Source organism: Canis lupus, chromosome 28 (genome assembly GCF_011100685.1).
Source record: "Canis lupus familiaris isolate Mischka breed German Shepherd chromosome 28, alternate assembly UU_Cfam_GSD_1.0, whole genome shotgun sequence".
Lineage (NCBI taxonomy): Eukaryota > Metazoa > Chordata > Mammalia > Carnivora > Canidae > Canis > Canis lupus.
In genome coordinates, this window is record NC_049249.1 from 16,942,187 (window position 1) to 16,961,937 (window position 19,751).

General features: G+C 36.7%; 1 protein-coding gene and 1 long non-coding RNA gene across 3 annotated transcripts in view; one reads left to right on the forward strand and one right to left on the reverse strand.

Annotated features, from left to right (window-relative positions):
* CFAP58 (cilia and flagella associated protein 58) overlaps positions 1-3,263 on the forward strand; it is a 99,175-nt gene extending 95,912 nt beyond the window's left edge. Inside the window, exon 18 of the mRNA XM_038578739.1 lies at positions 2,532-3,263. Within this exon, the coding sequence (XP_038434667.1) occupies positions 2,532-2,643 (112 nt within the window). The 3' untranslated portion in view covers positions 2,644-3,263. The remainder of the gene's footprint in view (positions 1-2,531) is intronic.
* Positions 1-19,751, reverse strand: part of LOC111092990 — a 34,294-nt gene that overhangs the window by 2,909 nt on the left and 11,634 nt on the right. The window lies entirely within an intron of this gene.

Below are 19,751 nucleotides of genomic sequence, written 5' to 3' on the forward strand. Positions count from 1 at the left end.
CTTGTAGTCTCCCATGTATGGGCATGTACATTAAATATATATATTTGTTTTCAATTTTAAATTGAAAATTTTATTTTAGGAGAGTTTTATATCTCCAATATATTTTAATTTGTAGAAATTGCAAGCAAAATACTATTGCCATTTTTTCAGTGATTTTTAGTAAACAATTTTTTTTAAATTTTTGAAAGACAAAATAGGAATAGAATCTTAAATATCTTTTTTGCACTTCCTGACAGGTCATCTTACTCATCTTTTAGAGTACATGCATCCATTTTGGAGACCAGCAATCTAGTTCATATAGTAATAAAAAGTCAGTTTAGGGGATCCCTGGGTGGCTCAGCAGTTTAGCGTCTGCCTTGCCCAGGGTGTGATCCTGGAGTCCCCGGATCGAGTGTCGCGTCAGGCTCCCTGCATGGAGCCTGCTTCTCCCTCTGCTGGTGTCTCTGCCTCTCTGTGTGTGTCTCTCATGAATAAATAAATAAAATCTTAAAAAAAGAGTAAGTTTAGCTAAGTAGTTATCTTTCCAGAGCTGACTAACTTCCCCACCTTGGCCCTAGAGTTTGGTCTGTTGACTGTATTGACTCCTCCCATACACTCGCCACACAGTTTTCTGGACACAGAAACACTGTTGAGCCAACAGAAATGCCCTTCTGTTGGTTTAGTCCCTCCCAGTGATGTATCCACTAGAACTGCAATGCCACCTGGCCTAGGCCACTCCTGGATATTTGAATTAAAATGAATTACGGTTAAATCAAATAAAAAATTCAGTGCTTGAGGTGCACTAGTCACATTTCAACTACTTAATAGTCACATGGAGGTAGTGGATGCAGCATTGGGCTCTAGATAGAGAGCTTTGCCATCATTACAGAAAGTTCTATTGGATAGCACAGTTATAGAATCCTTGCTTTTACCTAAAATGCTCATTACTTATAGCCATTCTGACCTGGTTAGGGCATCATTGGTGGTTCCATTTTGGTGGGGATCCATATACTGGAGGTAGACAGAGAGAGGAGTTCACAGGAGAAGGGCAAAAGGATTCCGGGGCTGAAGGAAAGTATGCTGAGGCAAGAACAGGGGTGCCCAGAGGGTGTGGACTGGAAGGCAGGAGGCTGAAGGGGGCCAATGTGATGGTCTAAAGATACATTACAAAGGCAGTGGGCCTCATCCCATCAGTCAACTTAGAGCAAGCCAGCAGCGGTTAGCAGAAGTTCCTTCAGAGAGGGAAAATTACTGAATTGAAGGCAAGAGAGGGCCAGACAAGGGGGCTGCCTGCATCCTCCAGCCATCAGGGATGCAAGTTGCCAAGTACTTGAAAGAATCCTCTTTACTGGATCCACTTAAGGCTAAAGCTTTTGTCCTACTTATGGAGGATGATTTTTTTTTATAATAATGAAATCAATCCTGCTAAGAGACTACTGGATTGATTAACTAATCATCTACAGGTTCTTTCCAAATGGAATAATTTAGAATAATCTCTGTGGATGTTCTCCCTACACTTGCTCTTTATAAAAGAGTAACTCATGCCATTTTTACCTCTAAGCCTTCTTTCATTTTTCTCAAACACCCTTTCATCATGTTTCCATCCTGACCTGCACCCTCACCCACCTGCCTCTGGTTCCCTTTGCCCAGGCTGGTCTAGAGTTTGCAGAACTAGATAGATTCTTTCCCCAAAGGTGGAATTCTCTCTCCTAAGGTAAATCATTTCTAGTTGTCAAGTCTAATTGGTTTTGGTCTTAGTCATTAGCTTAATTTTTATTTTTAAAGAGAGCCCAGAGATGTTTTCCATAAGACCCCTAAATACACAATAGGGAATTTGTGTAAATTTAAGCTACCTCTGCAGGAGACCTGAACGTGTGAGTGTGTGAATGTGTGTATATGTACGTGTGAATACCTGTGTATATGTGTGTGTATTTAAAGGAGATCTATGTAGGAGATACATTGTAGATTTTAGGATAGAACTTCCTTTATCTATTGCCAAATGTACTACCTTATTTGTCCTTCTTGTAACTTAAACTATTACTAATAATAACTGCTGCTTGTCTAAAGTTACAGGAAAATTTGTATTTTATGAATATCCAAGTTTGATGAAGATACCTTGTGTGTGTGTGGTAAATATTTATAAGTTTCCACTGAAACTTTGGAGTATAAAAGTTGGTAAATGATGAATTAGTCATTATAACTGAGCCAAGAGAAAGATTCTTCTGACTGATCTTTGGAACTAAACAAATGTTTTATAAAACAGGAAGATGATTACAAGTCGGAAGTCTCAAGTCCATAGTGATTGAGTTATAATGAGGTCTTATGTCCACATTTAGATCAACATTAGGAGGGCACATTTAATTGTGTCTTTCCCTAATTCTATGTGTTATCAATGAACAACTAATTAGGTTTAAACAACCACCTTGTCTAAAACTGGAAGCTTTAATCAAAGCAGTTTTTAGTGGCTAACTCACCCTAGGAATTTAGAGAACAACAAACTTATAAGCGGAAAAGGATGTTAAGGAAGTTAACTTTCCCCTCCTGTCTTTCAGAAATAAGGACAGAATATCCATGGATAACACCTTCTCAATGGCCAAGCCAACTGGCCCTCGTTTTACTGGGGGTGGATTTCCCCTCAGCAAGCCATCCAAAGTGAAGTCCTAACCTGATGAAGCTCCTGGCTTGGTGCATTGGAACAGCTCATGAAATTCGCTTCGAAACATTTTGGAGGAATCTCTTTCAAATCCCTTGGATCCCAAATATTTAGAGAAATCAGTGTTCAAATTCCAGGATGAAAAGAAATGTAAAAACTATCATCATCATGTACATTTAAGAGTGATGACATTCTACTCAGTCCTCATGGATATTAACAGACTATAATTATATCATTCAATTAGGCTGATGCATTGCATAAAGCAGATCTTTTGTTACTACCACATTGATTGATTTGAAATGCACCACATATCTAGACACTCTGTTATAGATGAAATTTTGGATCTGGATTTCTCTATTATAAACATTGGTGTGTAGGTTTTACATTTTAAAAATATTTTTGAAATGCAGTGTGTTCTTATTAATAAGAATCTATTTTAATTATTCCTCATTAACAAGTCATTGCATGAGGTAAGGGAAAAAAAGACAAACTCTCAAGTATTTACAAAGTATTTTGAGAATGATTTCTATATGGAATTTCTTTTCAGGCCTGGGGTATGAAAATCTTTTCCAAAGAGACATACTAATAAATACTTCATCATAAAAAATAAAAAAGAACCTTTGTAGAGATTTTGATCTTTGCTTTGGTAGAGTATGTAATTAAAGTTTAAAACTACTTTGAGAAATGTTTAACATAAAGATCTGATTCCGAGGAACCAAGACTTTAAAATGAGGGGCTTGGGCTGACATCCTCTGAAGGCCTGGTGTTTCTAAGACCTCCCACTTGGAGAACGGAGTTATGTAGGACAAAGATTTTTCAGGCTTCAGGCCAACATTAGAGTCATTGAATCCATTGTATTGTCTTTCTGTTGAAGCCACAATTATGTGGACCTCAGTTCAAAGTTCCCTCATTAAGAGGGTCCATTCAGGAATATTATGCGAGGAAAATCTGGTCATCTCTCTCACAAGAACTTGACCTCTGCAATTTTTTAAATTATAGAGGAGTAAGCAGCTCAGAGATAAGGACAATATAAGTGGATCATTCCATTTTGCTATGGGACCAAGTTTCCCACTGCAAGGAGCAGGAGACTTAATGACCCCAGAATGCTTGTTCAGATTATAGAGAGGTGAGATTTTAGAGGGATCATCTGCATATTTTGCCGTCTTTCTCAGTTCACCCCCAGAAACAGATCCATGGTAGTGATGGCTGTGAGGTCATTTATTATGAAGTGATCTCATGACTAACAATGGAGGAATAGATCAGAGAAGGGGAAGAAATCATCAAGGGTGCAATCTCAAGTCAAGTTCCATGGTGGAAGACTTCAGCTACATTTCTCAAGGGGGCTCTGGAGACAATGGAATCTCAGCTCAGAGTTGTCCCGGTGGGGGAAGAAAGTTATAAGGCAGCTGGGATATTTATAACCTCTATGCCATGCTGGCAATCATTGGTCAAGGACTGCTCTGAAGGAGTCCTTCTGTCTGCAGGCGAAGCAGGGTCTGGCTGCCTGGGGGCGGGCGTGAGACAGAAATGGCTTTACTGTCAGCAGTGAAAATGCTAAGGGCTGGGGGAAGGGGGTTAGGCAGTGCCATGCTCTGTTGCTTTTCCTGCATGGTTCCGGGAGAAGAAGGACAGATGGGAATCACCCTCCACTGTAGCTTATGACCCTGTGGTGAGGTGTGGTCGTCAAATTTTGTGTGTCATATAGGAGTGTGGAGGACAGGTGTGGACCCTGGAGAATTTGCCAAGGGAAGCTTAAACCTAAGAATCACAGTGGGACCATTTTCAGTTTTGAAAATCACTGGTGATATCTTACAACAGGGCCATCTTTTGTTTAGACAAAAGACTTGCAGGTAAGGTAAAGCAAGGTAGTTATTACACATGTACACCACTGGATGTTTTCCAGTCAATTCAAGGACATTTTGCAGTGTATCTATAGCCAACTTCCTTCTGAGTCCTTGGGTGGCTTTATAAGAAGTTCACTTCTTTACGGAAAAGAGGTCTATGAATCTTGATCTATCCTAGCATGGTGAAAACTTTGGAGGCAGATGCTGGGTTTGAGTTCTGGCATATCATAACAATGAGTTGTTTTGAGGATTAAATGAATTAATGCAGAGGTAAGATTAGAACAATATCAGGCACATAGTAACTTCAATGAATATCTGCCATTATTATTGCTATTACATAGAGATAACTTATGTTTTGAAATTAGAGAACAATGTTTGTGACAATATAATGTGGGGATGAAGTTGGATCTGGTAGTGTGATTTATAGTTGAATATCTTGCAGAAATGCCACATTGGGTACCTCATGAAAAATTCTGTATATATTTTTTGTAACTGTGATCTGGGGACAGACTCTTTACTTCAGAAATCAGAGCTTCCAGCCAGAGGGAAAGAGCTGGTGGCCTCTAGCTGCCATCTCTGTTTTTCTCCATGGGATAGAGAAGGGTGGTCAGCCTCTGTGGATGACAGAGGTCCCATGAGCCAAGATGGCACAATCCCCAGGAGATGACAGGGCAGCTCAATATGGCTCAGTCTCCTTATGTTCATGTAGAAGGAGTAAATTAAGGCTTGAAAAGGTGGAAGGTAATGCCACTGCTTCTCATTTACTGCACACCCTGATAGCCGAGGGTATTATAAGCAATAACTATTTAGGTGTAGGTGTTAACCACCATAGCCACCGTACAAAAATGAGTTGTTAAAAACACTGAGATTTGCAAATCATTAAAGATAACTGTGAACTCACATTGCGCTGAGGTGCTTTTAAAATCACAAATTTGAACTGCATTGTAAAGCAACATTAAGAGATCATATAGTAGCATCATTTTACCCTGGGATTTTCAGTTTCAGAGAGAAGTCATGTTGCTAAACTAGCCATTGACTCTCCACTGGGCTGATGGGGAAGCTGGTAGGGTTTCTCTGTGGATGGAGAGAGACATGATAAAGGGAACTTGCTGGTCATTATTTGCTGATCATAGCTTCTCAGCAACTGCTCTTATAGACAGGTTTTTATCGTGCTTACCTCTAAAGAAATTGCCTAGAGCAAAGGTTTGTTGCTGTGATAAGCCATAGAGACGGAGGTGGTTATACTGAGAGGAGGCAGTAGCAAATCTCTGGTCATGGGCTGTAATTTTGCTATAAAAATTTATCCGGGGTTGATAATTATCATTTGATCTCCTGGCTTGCTCAGTCAGATTCTGAAGTTTGACTTAGGCCAAGATACCCATCAGGTAATACTATATAATGAATTTTGAGCAATGTGGCATTTCAGGGCCTGGACTACTTGAGGAAAGATACTAGGTCTCTTAGTAAACATAATCAATTATATGGAGATCTAGTTGGAATAGGAGCAAAGGGGGGGCATTTTAAAATATTAAAATGGTAAAATAGTTTAAAAATATATCTCACTATTTTCTTTGTAGTGGATGGGAAATATTTTTATGGCATTATCCATTTTTAACTCCTAATTCAATGCTGTTTTAGTACACCATTTCTCATATCTATTATTTAAAAGTTCCATTAAGATTTTGAAACCCGTTAGAATTTTATAACAGTACGAAATGTGGTATCAACAGGGTGCCATTTTTCTTTTTTATAATTAAAGATTTTTCCCCTTTATTTTAAAGTGCCTGATTGAAAATATGGGTAGAAAGTTAGAAGATACAAATGAGCAAAAGGAAGAAAAGGGCATCATCAATCTCACCATCTATTGATAACTGGTGTTTTCTGGGGCCAATGCTCCTCTCATTCATATGGATTGGCAATTCCAATTGTTCATGCCCATCATTTGTTCTGACTGATTGATGGTTAAAATTCCCAACTGTTAAATGTTTTGAATGTTACATTTGAAATTCTACAGTTTCATAATCTTGAGTATATATTTCTGGACTTTTAAAATAAGCATATGTAAATATATTTTGTTTTTTTTAAATAAAAGATATAATTGAGATATAATTTACGTATAACAAAAGCACATTTAAGTATAAAGGCTACTAGGTTTTACCAAATGCATATACCCAATAATTACTGCCACAATCACCACCTTCCAGGAGTGTCCTTATGTCCTTTGGCATTAATATTCACAGTCCCCATCCAACCAAAGCAACAATGGATCAGTTTTTCATCATTATGTATTAGCTATATCTTTCTTAGAATTTCATGTAAGTGGAATCATACAGTATTTACTCTGTGCCTGTTTTTTTTTTTTTTCATGTAGTGTGCTTTTAAGATTCACCTATGTTGTTATGTGTATCAGGGGTTTACTCATTTTTATTGTTGAGTAATATCCCATTACATTGACATAATACAATTTGTCTATGGATTTACCTGTTGATGGGAATTCAGATGATTTCTAGTGTTTAGTTATTGTGAATCAAGTTGCTCTGAACATTTATGTACCAGTCTTTATGTGAGCAAATATTATCATTTCTCTTGGGTGAATGCTGAGGAATGAAATGGCTGGATCAAAAGGTAAGTGGACATTTATCATGGTAAGAAACTGCTGGACTATTTTCTTAACTGATTGGACCATTTTACCTTCTTACCAACAATGTGCGTCAACTGTGACTACTCCAGTCCTTGTGAATATTCAGTATTGTCAGTATTTTTAAGCCATTCTTTTAGATACATAGTGGTATCTGATATTTAAATTTGTGTTTCCTGATAATATCAAGCACTTTTCATGTGCTTTTGGTCGTTTGCATGTGAAGTGTCTTCAAATCTTTTGCCTATTTTTTTTATATTAGTTTGTAGAAGTTTTTTGTATACTCTGGTTACAAAGCCTTTGTCAGACAGATGGATTGCAAATATTTTTCACTCAGCTTGTGGATTACTTTTCCATTTTCTTACCAGTGTATTTTGAAGAGCAGACATTTAAAATTTTAATAAGGTCCAATTTGTTTTTTTTTTTAATGTGGTTTATACTTTTCTTGTCCTGAGTAATTTGTGCCTATTCCAAGACAGCAATAATTTTTTAATCTATGTTTTTCTCTAGAAGTTTTAGCTTTTATATTTTAATTTATGATCCATTTAGTTAATTTTATGTATGGTATGAAGTTAGAGTAGAGGTTCATTTTTGTTCCATATAGATATCTAGTTGTTCACCACCATTTGCTGACAAGACTGTCATTTTCTCATTGAATTGCCTTGGCACACTTGTAGAAAATCAGTTGACTATTTGACTAGTTCTGTTTATGAACTCTCTGTTCTGTTCTGTAGTCCCATATACCTATCTCTCTTGATAACAATAGCTTTATGGTAACTCTTAAAATTAGATGGTGTAAGATTTCAACTTTTTCTTTTTTAAAAAAATTATTTATTTATTTGAGACAGAGAGAGAGAGAGAGAGCATGGGCACAAGCAGGGGGAGTGACAGAGGGAGAGAGAGAAGCAGACTCCCTTGCTGAGCAGAGAATGTAATATGGGGCTCTATTCCAGGACTCCAAGATCATGACCTGAGCTGAAGCCAGATGCTTAGCCAACTGAGCCACTTAGGTGCCCCAACTTTTTTCTTCTTTAGAATTATTTTTTTATTCTAGATCCCTTACATATGTATGTACAGCTTAAAATCAGCTTGTCGATTTCTACAACAAAGTCTGCTGGGAATTTGGTTGGGATTGCACTGAATCTATAGATGAAGTTGGGGAGAATTGTCATTTTAACAATAGTGACACTTTCAATCAATGGTACATGTTCTCATTTATTTAGTTTTAAATTTCTTTCAGCAACTTCTTGTAGTTTTCAGTGTACAGACATTGCACATATTTTATTAAATTTATATCTAAGTATTTTGCATTTTCTGATATTACTATAAGTGGTATTTAAATTTTTACTTTCAGGGCAGCCCTGGTGGTGCAGCAGTTTAGCGCTGCCTGCAGCTCGGGGTGTGATCCTGGAGGCCTGAGATCGAGTCCCTTGTCAGGCTCCCTGCATGGAGCCTGCTTCTCCCTCTGCCTGTGTCTCTGCCTCTCTCTCTCCCTCTGAATAAATAGATAAACAAACAAATAAATAAATAAATAAATAAATAAATAAATCTTATTATTTTTTTTACTTTCCATTTGTTATTAGTATGTAACAATGCAACTGTTTTATTTTTGTATGTTAGTTTGTATTCTAGGACATTGATTAATTTGTTTCATAGCTTTTTGGGATTATGTAAAATATTCTGTGAGCATAATCATGTTTTCTAAAAATAAAGACAGTTTCTCTTTGTTTTCAATCAGTATTCTTTCTTGTTCATAATTACTATACTTGTACTGGCTGGGAATTTTAGTACAATGTTAAATTGAAGTGTGAGACCAACATCTCTTCCTTGTTCTTGATGTTGGGGAGAGCACTTCATCATGAAGTACAATGTTAGCTGTAAGGATTTTCATAGATGCCTTTTATTGGGTTTGTTTGGAGAAATTCCCTTCTATTTCTTGTTTGCTAAGAGATTTTAATTGTACATGTATATTGAATTTCCTCAATGCTTCTTTTGCATGTGTTGAGATAATTATATGTTTTTTTTCATATTTTGTTAACATGGTGAATCACTTTGATTTTCAAATGTTAAACCAATTTTGCCTTTTCTTGGGTAAACCCTACTTTGTCATATTGTCATTTTAATGCATTTATAGGTTGTTGAATTAGACTTACTGATATTTTGTTAAGGATTTTTACAACTATATTTATGAGGTTTATTAGTCTATAGTTTTCTTATAGTATCTTTCTCTGGTTTTGTTATTAAGATTTTGCTAGCTTCATAAGCTGAATTGGGAGATGCTCCTTCTATTTCCTGAAATACTTTGTGTAGAATTGATATTATTTCTTCCTTAAATATGTAATATAATTTGCCAGTAAAGCCATTGTGAAATTATAATTTTTCTTGTTTGAAGGTTTTAAATAGATATAAAGCTATTCAGTTTTTCTGTTTTATCTTGTGTCACTTTTTATAATTTGTCTTTCAAGGAATTTGTGTATTTCATATAAGTTGTTGAATTTATTGACCTAAAATTGTTCAAAATGTTATTTTACATGGCTAAGATCTAAACAAAGGTTTCCTATTCCATCCTGGGCATGGGAATTTAAAAAAAAAGATTTTATTTATTTATTTATTCATGAGAGACACAGAGAGAAAGAGAGAGAGGCAGAGACACAGGCAGAGGGAGAAGCAGGCTCCATGCAGGGAGCCTGATGTGGACTCGAACACCAGACTCCAGGATCATGCCCTGGGCCAAAGGCAGGTGCTAAACCGCTGAGCCACCCAGGGATCCCCTAGAATCATGTTTTTATATTTGAAAACATTTAGGTGCTTTTCCAGATAGCTTTTTGTTACTGATTTTTAATTTAATTCTGTTGTCATCAAAGAACATGTCCTGTATACTTTATTTAATTGAATTATTTTATTTTAATTCCTATATAGTTAACATACAGTGTTATATTAATTTCAGGTGTACAATACAGTAATTCAACAATTTCATACATCACCCAGTGCTCATCATGACAAGTGCACTCCTTAATCCTATGACCTATTTTGACCAATCCCCTACCATCCTGTATACTTTGAATTATTTCATATTAATGGTCCAGAATATGGATTATCTTGGTTCTTGTTCTTTTTTTTTTTTTTTTTATAATTTTTTATTTATTTATTTATTTATTTATTTATGATAGTCACAGAGAGAGAGAGAGGCAGAGACACAGGCAGAGGGAGAAGCAGGCTCCATGCACCGGGAGCCCGACGTGGGAATCGATCTCAGGTCTCCAGGATCGCGCCCTGGGCCAAAGGCAGGCGCCAAACCGCTGCGCCACCCAGGGATCCCTTGGTTCTTGTTCTATGTGCACTAGAAAAGAATGTGTTTTGCTTCTGTTGGATGGAATGCTGTATAAATGTCAATTAGGTCAAGTTGTTGCTAGCCTAAATTTTTATTGATTTTCTTATTTGTTTTATTGATTACTCAGAGTGGAGTGTCAAATCTCCAAATGTGATTGTGGCTTTGTCTATCCTCTCACTGTTAGTTTTTGCTGACTGGATTCTGAAGCTTTAAACACTGCATAAATATTTAGGATTATGTCTTTTTTTTTTTAAAGGTTTTATTTGTTTGTGTGTGTGAGAGAGAGAGAGAAAGAGAGAGCACAAGAAAGAGGGAGAGGGAGAAGTAGCTCCCCACTGAGCAGGGAGCCTGACGTGGGACCCTATCCCAGGACCCCGAGATCATGCCCTGAGCCAAAGGCAGATGCTTAACCAACTGAGCCACCCAAGTGCCCCTAAGATTATGTCTTCTTGAAAAATTGACCTTTTTATTATGAAATATCTCTATTTATGGTAATATTGCTTGTCTAGAAGTCTACCTTGTCTAGTATTAATATAGTCACTCCAGCTTTATTATTCATAGTGTTTTCATATTATAGCTTTTCTATCATTTTCCTTTTTTAAAAAAGGAAAAAAAGGATTTAAAAATGATTTATTTATTTTAGAGAGAGAGAGAGAGAGAGCACAAGCAGGAGGGAGAGAGAGAAAGGGAGAGAGAATCTCAAGCAGATCCTGTGCTGAGTGCAGAGTGTGATGTGGGACTTGATCTCGCAACAATGAGATCACAACCTGAGCTGAAACCAAGTCAGATGCTCAAGTGACTGCACTACTCGGGCACCCCCATATCCTTTACTTTTAAGGTATTGCTATCCTTTTGGGAAATGGTCATTTTAGATAAAATATAGTGGGATATTGTTTTTTTCAAGTTCAGTGTGGCAATCTTGCCCTTTTAATTGGAGGAATTAGACCTGTTAAATTTAATGCATTTATCAATATTGTTTAGGTCTATCATCTTACTATTCACTCTGTATTTGTCTCATCTGTTCATTGTTTCTCTTTTCCTGTTTGCTTTGTACTGAGGTTTTTTTTCAGCTTTATTGAGGTATAATTGACAAATAAAATTGTAAGATATTTAAAGTATGTAACATGGTGATTTGACATGTATACATTGTGAAGGGATTCCCCCCATTAAGTTAATTGACATATCTATCACCTAATATATTTGCCTTTTATTTTTTGGAGGGAATAAGAACATATAAGTTCTACTCTCAGTAAATTTCAATTATATAATACTTTGTTATCAATTACACTCACCATGTTATACATTAGATTCTTAGAACTTACTCACTTTATAAGTGAAAGTTTGTATCCTTTTGCCAACTTCCCCCTTTGCTTGTTGCTAAATTGTTTTCTGGTTTGTATTATTTTTTATTAGACTGCAAATATTTTTATCTTTGCTTCCCTGAATGTACTATGTCTTTTGATTTACAAAATTTGTCTTTATAATTGATTTTTAGGATTTGATTATGATGTGTTTTGCTGTGGTTTTCTTTATGTTTATCCTGCTTGGAGGCTATTGAGATTCTTGGATCTATAGGCTATAGTTTTCATAAAATTTGAAAAAAATTGGTCATTATTTCTCAGATATTTTTGGAAACACTCTATCTGGGATTATTATTATTTTTATATTAGTTTGATAGTATTGAGTAGGCATTAAATTCTCTATTTTCCCTCCTTTTTATTTTGTTATTCACTTTGGATAGTTTCCTTTGCAATGTCTTAAGTTTTACTAATATTTCCTTGTGCAGTTCTTATTCTGTGGTTAAACAATGTTTAATAAATTTATTGTTTTAGATATTGTATTTTTCAGCTTTAAAAGTTTCATTTGGTTATTTTTATATCTTCCCTCTCTCTCCTTTTTATGTTCATGCTTCCTTTACATCCGTGAGCATATTTATCATAACCATTTTGAAATTCTTGTCTATAATATATCATTGCTGTAATTTGTGACTTTTTCTATTGACTAAATTCTCTCCTGGTTTGGGTCACATTTTCCTGCATCTTTGCATATCAGATAATATTTTGAAGATTTTATTATTTATTTGTTTATTTGAGAGAGAGAAAGAGAGAGAGAGAGAGAGAGAGAGAATGAGCAGGATGGGGAGAAGCAGAGGGAGAGGGAGAAGCAGGCTCTCTGTGGAGGGGAGCCCAATGCAGGGCTTTATCTCAGGACCCTGGGATCATGACCTGAGCCAAAGGCAGACGCTTAACTGACTGAGCCACCCAGGTGCCCCTGCATATCTGGTAATTTTTTATTAGTTGCTACATAATGTGTTCCCCTATTGAGTGTCTAGAGTTTAGTGTCTTGCTTTTAAAAGTGGGCAAGATTGTTTTGGTAGGTAAATTGCATGTGGATTACTAGAGGGCTATTCAAACAATTTTTTATTTTATTTTATTTTATTTTATTTTAATTTTTATTTTTTTTCAATTTTTTATTTTAATACTTAGAGAAAAGTTGCGAGAATAGTGCAAAAAATTCATTGATATCATTCACCCAGATTATCCAATTTTTATTATACTCACTTTATTTATCTATTTATGTTTTTTTCTGAACCATTGAAGAGTAAACTGTAGAGATTATGTCTCTTTATTCCCAAATATGTCAGTGTATTTTCTAAAAATGAGGAACTCTATTACATAACTCCAATAAAAATCAAACTCAAAAATTAAACTGATATAACACTATTTTTTAATCCATAGACTTTATTGAGAGATTTTTGTAAGTTGCCTCATTTATATTCTTTATAGCAAATGAAAATTCAATATCATATCTCTTTAAACTCCTTTTAATGTAGAAGAGATCTTTAGTCTTTGTATTTCATGGCACTAACGATTATTTTTCAAACTCAATTTGATTTTGTTTAATGTTTTCTTTTTTTTTTAAGATTTATTTATTTAGTTGAGAGGAGAAGGGAGGAACAGAGGAAGAGGGAGAGAGAAACTCAAGCACTCTGTACTCTACCTGAGTGCAGAACCTGATGAGGGGCTTGATCTCATAACCCTGAGGTCATGACCTGACTCTCTTCTCAAGAGTCAGATGCCCAACTGACTGTGCCACTCAGATGCCCCATGTTTAATGTTTTCTTATGGCTACATTTAGGTCATATACTTTTGTCCAGAATGTCACAGAAGTTATGCTGAATTCTTCTCAATGTGACAGATCGGAAGGCAGATGATTGATCTCATTTCCGACCATATTAAGTTTGAGTTTGCTTTAAGATGGCATCACCATGTTTCTCCACTGTAAATTTACTCTTCAACTCTTATAACTAATAAATATCTAGTAGTAAATAATTTGAGACTATGTTAATATTCTATTCCTCTTTAAACTGTACCTACTAGTTTTAGCACCATTGATGATTCTTTCTTAATCAACAGCAATTATTAATATTGGCAAAATATTAATATTGCCAAATAGTGATATTCTTATTCTATTATTCCTTCTCCACTTATTAGCTGGCTTTTTATTGGTCAGAAGAATGATCCTTCCCTTCCTCATTCCCTGACTTCCTTCTTTCCTTCTAGTACTCATGTTTTCTAAGCTATTTGTACAAACAATATGATTGCAATAAATATGAAAATTTTTGAGATGGACAGAAGCTTTCACAATGTGGGCCCTTTGGCAAATCAACTATTTCCATTAAAATTTCTCATTTAGTGAAAAAATGACAATTTAAAGTATGTTGAGTCAACAGTATGTTTTAAGTTTCTATTGTATATAACTTATTGTGCCAAGTACTTTAGGAAATATAAAAGTGTCCGTGTAAACTTTAGAATTTTTGTGTTTTCTTTTTACTTCTCAATTCCTTTACATCCTTTCCCCCAGATACCTGTTCTCTCTTTTATTCTATCAAACAAGAGAACATGTCTACTTTTCTATAAGGTTGATTCCTCCATTTTTGGCCCATAACCTTGTTCCCTTTTATGTCTTATGGAATCTTGTAAGTAGACAAGATGGCATAGTGGTTAAAAGGGCACAGATTTTGGGACCAGACAGATTTTTAATTTGAATTCATATTCTTCCAAGTATAGGTTTTTGATCTTAGGCAGGTTAAGTAACCTCTGCAGCCTTTGAACTCTCATTTGCAAAATGGGGATAATAATCCATTTCAGAATTATTATGAGGATTACAGGAGACCACATGTGATATTTGCAAGGTGCCTGGCACATAGTAAGTGCTCAATAAATACCAGCTTTAATTTTTATTATCTGAAAATCATGTCCTTGCCCTAATAACAACTTGGAGAGTTTTAAAATATTGTTCTATGTGGTCAGGTGAATGGATAATAAACATTGTGAAAACTGCTTAACTACTGCCTGAATGGATATGGTCAAGAATCCTCCCTGGATTGTGAAGTCTTCTATTATGCTCTTTAAATAGGTATTAGAAGATTGAATGGCTATTAAAGTGTATTGTGCCAATTCTGTCTCTTTTACATAAGTGATTAGCCTTTCTTACACTTAATCTGAGACAGAATGCCAGGAGCTCTTTCCTCTAGTTCCATAATAACACTGTTCTATTTAAACAAAGACAATTTCTTTTCCTCCTTCCCATTGTGATGATGCATGGGAACTTATTAAGTGTAACAATAATTGTAATAGCTGCCATCACAAAGGCTTTTAAGAACCCAGGCCACACCCCAGTGTCTTTGGGAGAGGAACCCATATCCTCTCTCTCTCTGCTGCAATGGCCTGGCAAGGATCCTATCTATGTGTGCACCCATTGCCTTCTTTTTACTCCCTTCCCTTATTCCTTACCTTCTTACTTTAAACTCATGGATTGCCTACTTAACTGAGACTATAGAAGCCATAATCTTTCCACCAACAAACCTAGACATCTGCTTGGAATTTTACCTGCCATTAGTTCTCTCCTGTTAAGAGATAAGAAATATCTCCACTTCAACCAAGGCCAGCCTCTCTTCTTGTGCTCTGGATCCACCTCCTTACTTCCTCAAGGACTTGCTGTTTCAGGAAGTTTTATTATGTCTCTACTACATCATTGATCTGTTCTACTCTATAGGACATCTCAACAACTTATAGTTACCAGCATGGCCCATCAAAAACCAACAAACAGTTCTACTTGATTTTGCATCTTCCTTTAGCTTGTATCACAATTTCTCTTCTTTATTTTCCAGAAAATCTATCTGAACCCATTATCTATCCTTGGTTCCACTTACTCTTCAACCCTTCAATGCTTAAATCCAATCAAATTTCAGTCTCCAGCCACACCTCTGGAAACAGTCAAATCAGCAAACTTTTCCTGTCCTAATCTCAAATAGTCTCTCAACAACATTTGCTCTAACTGACTACTTCCTCCTCTTTAATCACGATTCCATAGATGTCCTCCAATATGAAGTTATCTAATATTTTTCTTATGATTAGATGGGAATTATGGTTTTTGAAGAAGAGTACCATAGAGGTGCAGTGCCCTTCTAATCTCCTCATATCATGTGATACATGATAGCCGCATGGCATCACTGGCAATGTTCACCTTTATCATTTGGTTAAGGTAGTGTTTGCCAGGTTTCTCTACCATGAAATTACCATTTTTCTCTTTCCACACTGTTCTTTGGAAGAGAGTCACTAATTCTAATGCAACCTCAACCTGTGAAGGGATGGTAATAATTAAATTCTACCAAGAAAAATACATTTGTCCCAGTTTTCAGATGAGGAAATTGAGGCACAGGGAGGTTAAATGAACATCCTAAGGCCACACATGAATGGATGATGAGTGATGTTGGCTAATTATCTAAATAACTTAAAGCCATCGAACTTGTATTTATGCAGACAGGCTTGCTTGAGGGATTAGTTTGTTTGAAATAGTTAAAAACAAACAAACAAACAAGCAAACAAACAACAAACCTCCAGGTAGCCGCAAATAAATGTGCTCAGCAAGACACTTAATCATTTCTGGAGGCCAGTGTGTACAACAAAAATAAAAAGGGATACCAGACGACATTTGCCATTGTCGTTCAAACCTCCATATGCTTAATTCGGAGAAGAGAACATTTTAGAGAAGTGATTGCAACTTGTGTTCTGTAGTTTGGATCTGGCTCTCATATGTGTTTCATTTGGCCTGCATGGTATTTGAAATAATTTCTTCTTTTGGTTGTCAACTTTTAAAAATTGGGAAAACTGGGAAATCTCACATAAAAATACAGATTTCATACTTCTCTTGGAAATTTGAAAGATTTGGTACCAGTAAATTTCATTTACTTATGCCAAAGGTCATGTGGTGCCAAGTCACTGCAGATCCCCTTGGATGATTTTCTTTCTGGTTCCCCAAGGTCCCACATAGCTACCTAGTGTGATTTTTGGCTTTTTCAGCTGTCTGAGCCAAACACCCTGCTATGAGAGACCAAGTTGCTGTCTCTAGTTGATTGAGGGGTTACCAGGATAGAAGAGGAGTTGACATAATCTATGGAGCTCCTGAGAATGGAACCAGAGTCAACCACCCAAGCTGTAGGAGACAGACTCCAGTGAATGTAAGGCAGCATAGGATGCAGGTGTTTGCAGTGTGGCAATGTAGCAGGTGGCCCCAAATGCACTGACTTTCTTTTCACCTGAAGTGTTTTAGCAAGGGGGAGAAGATCATGACTCAGGGCTATCAAAGAGAGGATTTGTGCACTGGAGAACATTTGGAGCAGGGACACTGGAAGAAGCACAACTCAAATATTATGCAACCCTGTTTTCCTGAAGAATTAATAAAGTTGATGGAATGGAAATTTTACTCATAAATAAGTATTCTACCTTATAACTGGTAATACAGGGAAGACCACGTTAAAACTCCTAATCATTAAAAAAAATATGGGCACCTGGCTTGGTCAGTTAGTAGAGCATGTGACTTGATCTCAGGATATAGAGCTTGCTTAAAAAATATGGGAAGCAAAAGCTACATGTATGAGCTACAGGGGATGGTGAGCAGGACAGAGACCTAGGGAGAAAATAGGGTAGTGGCACAAGGTAAAGGAACCAGCAGCAGATTGTGCTTTGTTGTAGATGGACAAAGAGGGTTGAGGACGTGATGAAATGATCCAGTTAAAGGAGCAGCATGCTTATCACTAGGCAAGCTGCATGCTGGATTTTATTTTCCGATTGAACAGCGTTGGCTTTCTTGAAATAAAAGGAAAGCCAGATGTAGTATAAATAATTTGCACAACCTCATCTAAACACAGCATGCCAAAGATAGTGTTTTAATCTTTTTTGTTGTTGTTGTACCGTCTTATGCAGTGTGACGGCAAGAGTGGCTTTGGTTTAGGTGGTTAAAGAGGGGGGTACTCACTAGTTTGTTATCATTAGAGATTGTTTTGGCTTTGCCCTGAGTTGCAGTTACCCACGTTTATGTGGTTTGTTATAAGGCTGTTTATGTTTACAGATGTGAAGATTTGCCTGAGGAAGCGTTTTGCCTCTGTGACTCTTTTCATCTATGAAGAAATCACTCAGAAATTAATTTGGGACGTGGTGTTACTAAATCAAGAGAAGCAGAGCACACCTATCCATCAGGTGGGCTTATTACCCTAACGGTGATATAGACATTAATCTCCTTGGCATCGGTGGTATCTGAGACGAGAAAGAAATGCTTGTGGCAGCTAATTATACCTCCCTGTATTAATTACCATGTTAAGTGACAGTTTTGTTCACACCTTGTTGTTTTGCTAAGGAAAAAGGAAAAGAACAATTCTGTGTCATTCTCTGAAGATTTAGAACAGGAGTCTTGGCCCTTGTTCTTAACAGAATTCAGTTGAAAGAAGGAAAGGAGAGAACTATTCCACTTGTGCTTGGTGGCTTAATAGAAAAAAAATTAATGACTTTCATCTTATTTTGACTCAGACGCCTACCTGAGATATGATTTGAAATGAGTTTCCTATTCCTGACTCCCCTTGTTGAAGACCCAGGGATTTATCAATACCTCACGACAACAAAGAACATTGCTCAGTACGATTTGACACAGATGCTGCTTCCTGCTCCACGGAGCCACCACACATCTTCTTAACTTCTATAGATTTAAGCAGGATTTATACTTCATGAACCCAAGTGTGTATCCAAATCCTCTTGTTATTATAAAGAACGACAACAAAAAAAAAGCCATCCTCGGAATAAGCCAGTCTTGTTTTCTATAAACCTCTAAAGAAAGATTTGTACTTTCCCCAGTCTTAGCTTTAGAAGAAATAAACCCAGTTTGGCTAGCACCCCTTCTGGAAGACAGTATCTGAGATCAGACCCTGGGGCCCTGTAACTTTGCAGGCACTAATAGCAAGGACCCCGCAAAGCAGCTAAAGTGAATTTGTCACTAGCACTTCTTTTTTAAAGTAGGCAGCAACTTATGTTTATGTTTGTCTTTCTGGAACATTGGCATGTCATGCTGTTATCTAGTCAGAGACATTTTTATTATTTCTTTATGGGATTTATGACCAGTAGGGTTATTTCCCTGCTGACGTTTAGCATTACATTTTAGAATTATGCCCACCTGACACTTCAGGAAATTTCCTCTGAAGAGGTCGTATTTAAGCCAGAAATGGCCAAGCTTGTCCAGAACCCATTGCTCAGCTGCCACTTTCTATGCAATGGAAGAAGGACTCTTTAAGTTAAATTGATTTTACTCATTTAGAGTTAACTCTACCATCTATTTCCCTTTTTCATTTGAGTTATTCTCAGCTGGCATCCTTGCCTGCATATTAATATATAGTCAATGCAGGAATTACACGAGCATATCACGCACACAGTGCCCACAGATGTGCACGCTATGTGCAGGTATAGCTGGGGGTGGGGGGGTGCTGGAAAGGTCACATTGGTGTCACGGAAAGAAGAAGAGCACAGGACAGACTTGAGATAGGCTTGGATAAACTATGGTTCTTCCAATCACTAGTATTATTCACTGATTTCCCACCTTTAAAACCTTGTAGGGTGGTTGTAAGGTACTTCTTGAAAAATATGTATAAATCACGAGGGTGAATAGTAAATACTTATTTCTTTTTAAAAAATTTTATTTATTTATTCATGAGAGAGACAGAGACATAGGTAGAGGGAGAAGTAGGCTCCATGCAGGAAGCCCTATGTGGGACTCGATCCCAGGACTCTGGGATCATGCCCTGAGCCAAAGGCAGATGCTCAACCACTGAGCCACCCAGGCATCCCTAAATATTTATTTCTGACAGTTGTTTTCCTTAGGAATTATGTCAGATTCAGAGCCCATGTGAATATTACATATGTAGCTTGGTGTTCAATCATTTAATGGTTTCACATCTGAGAAACACCAACATACTTTAAA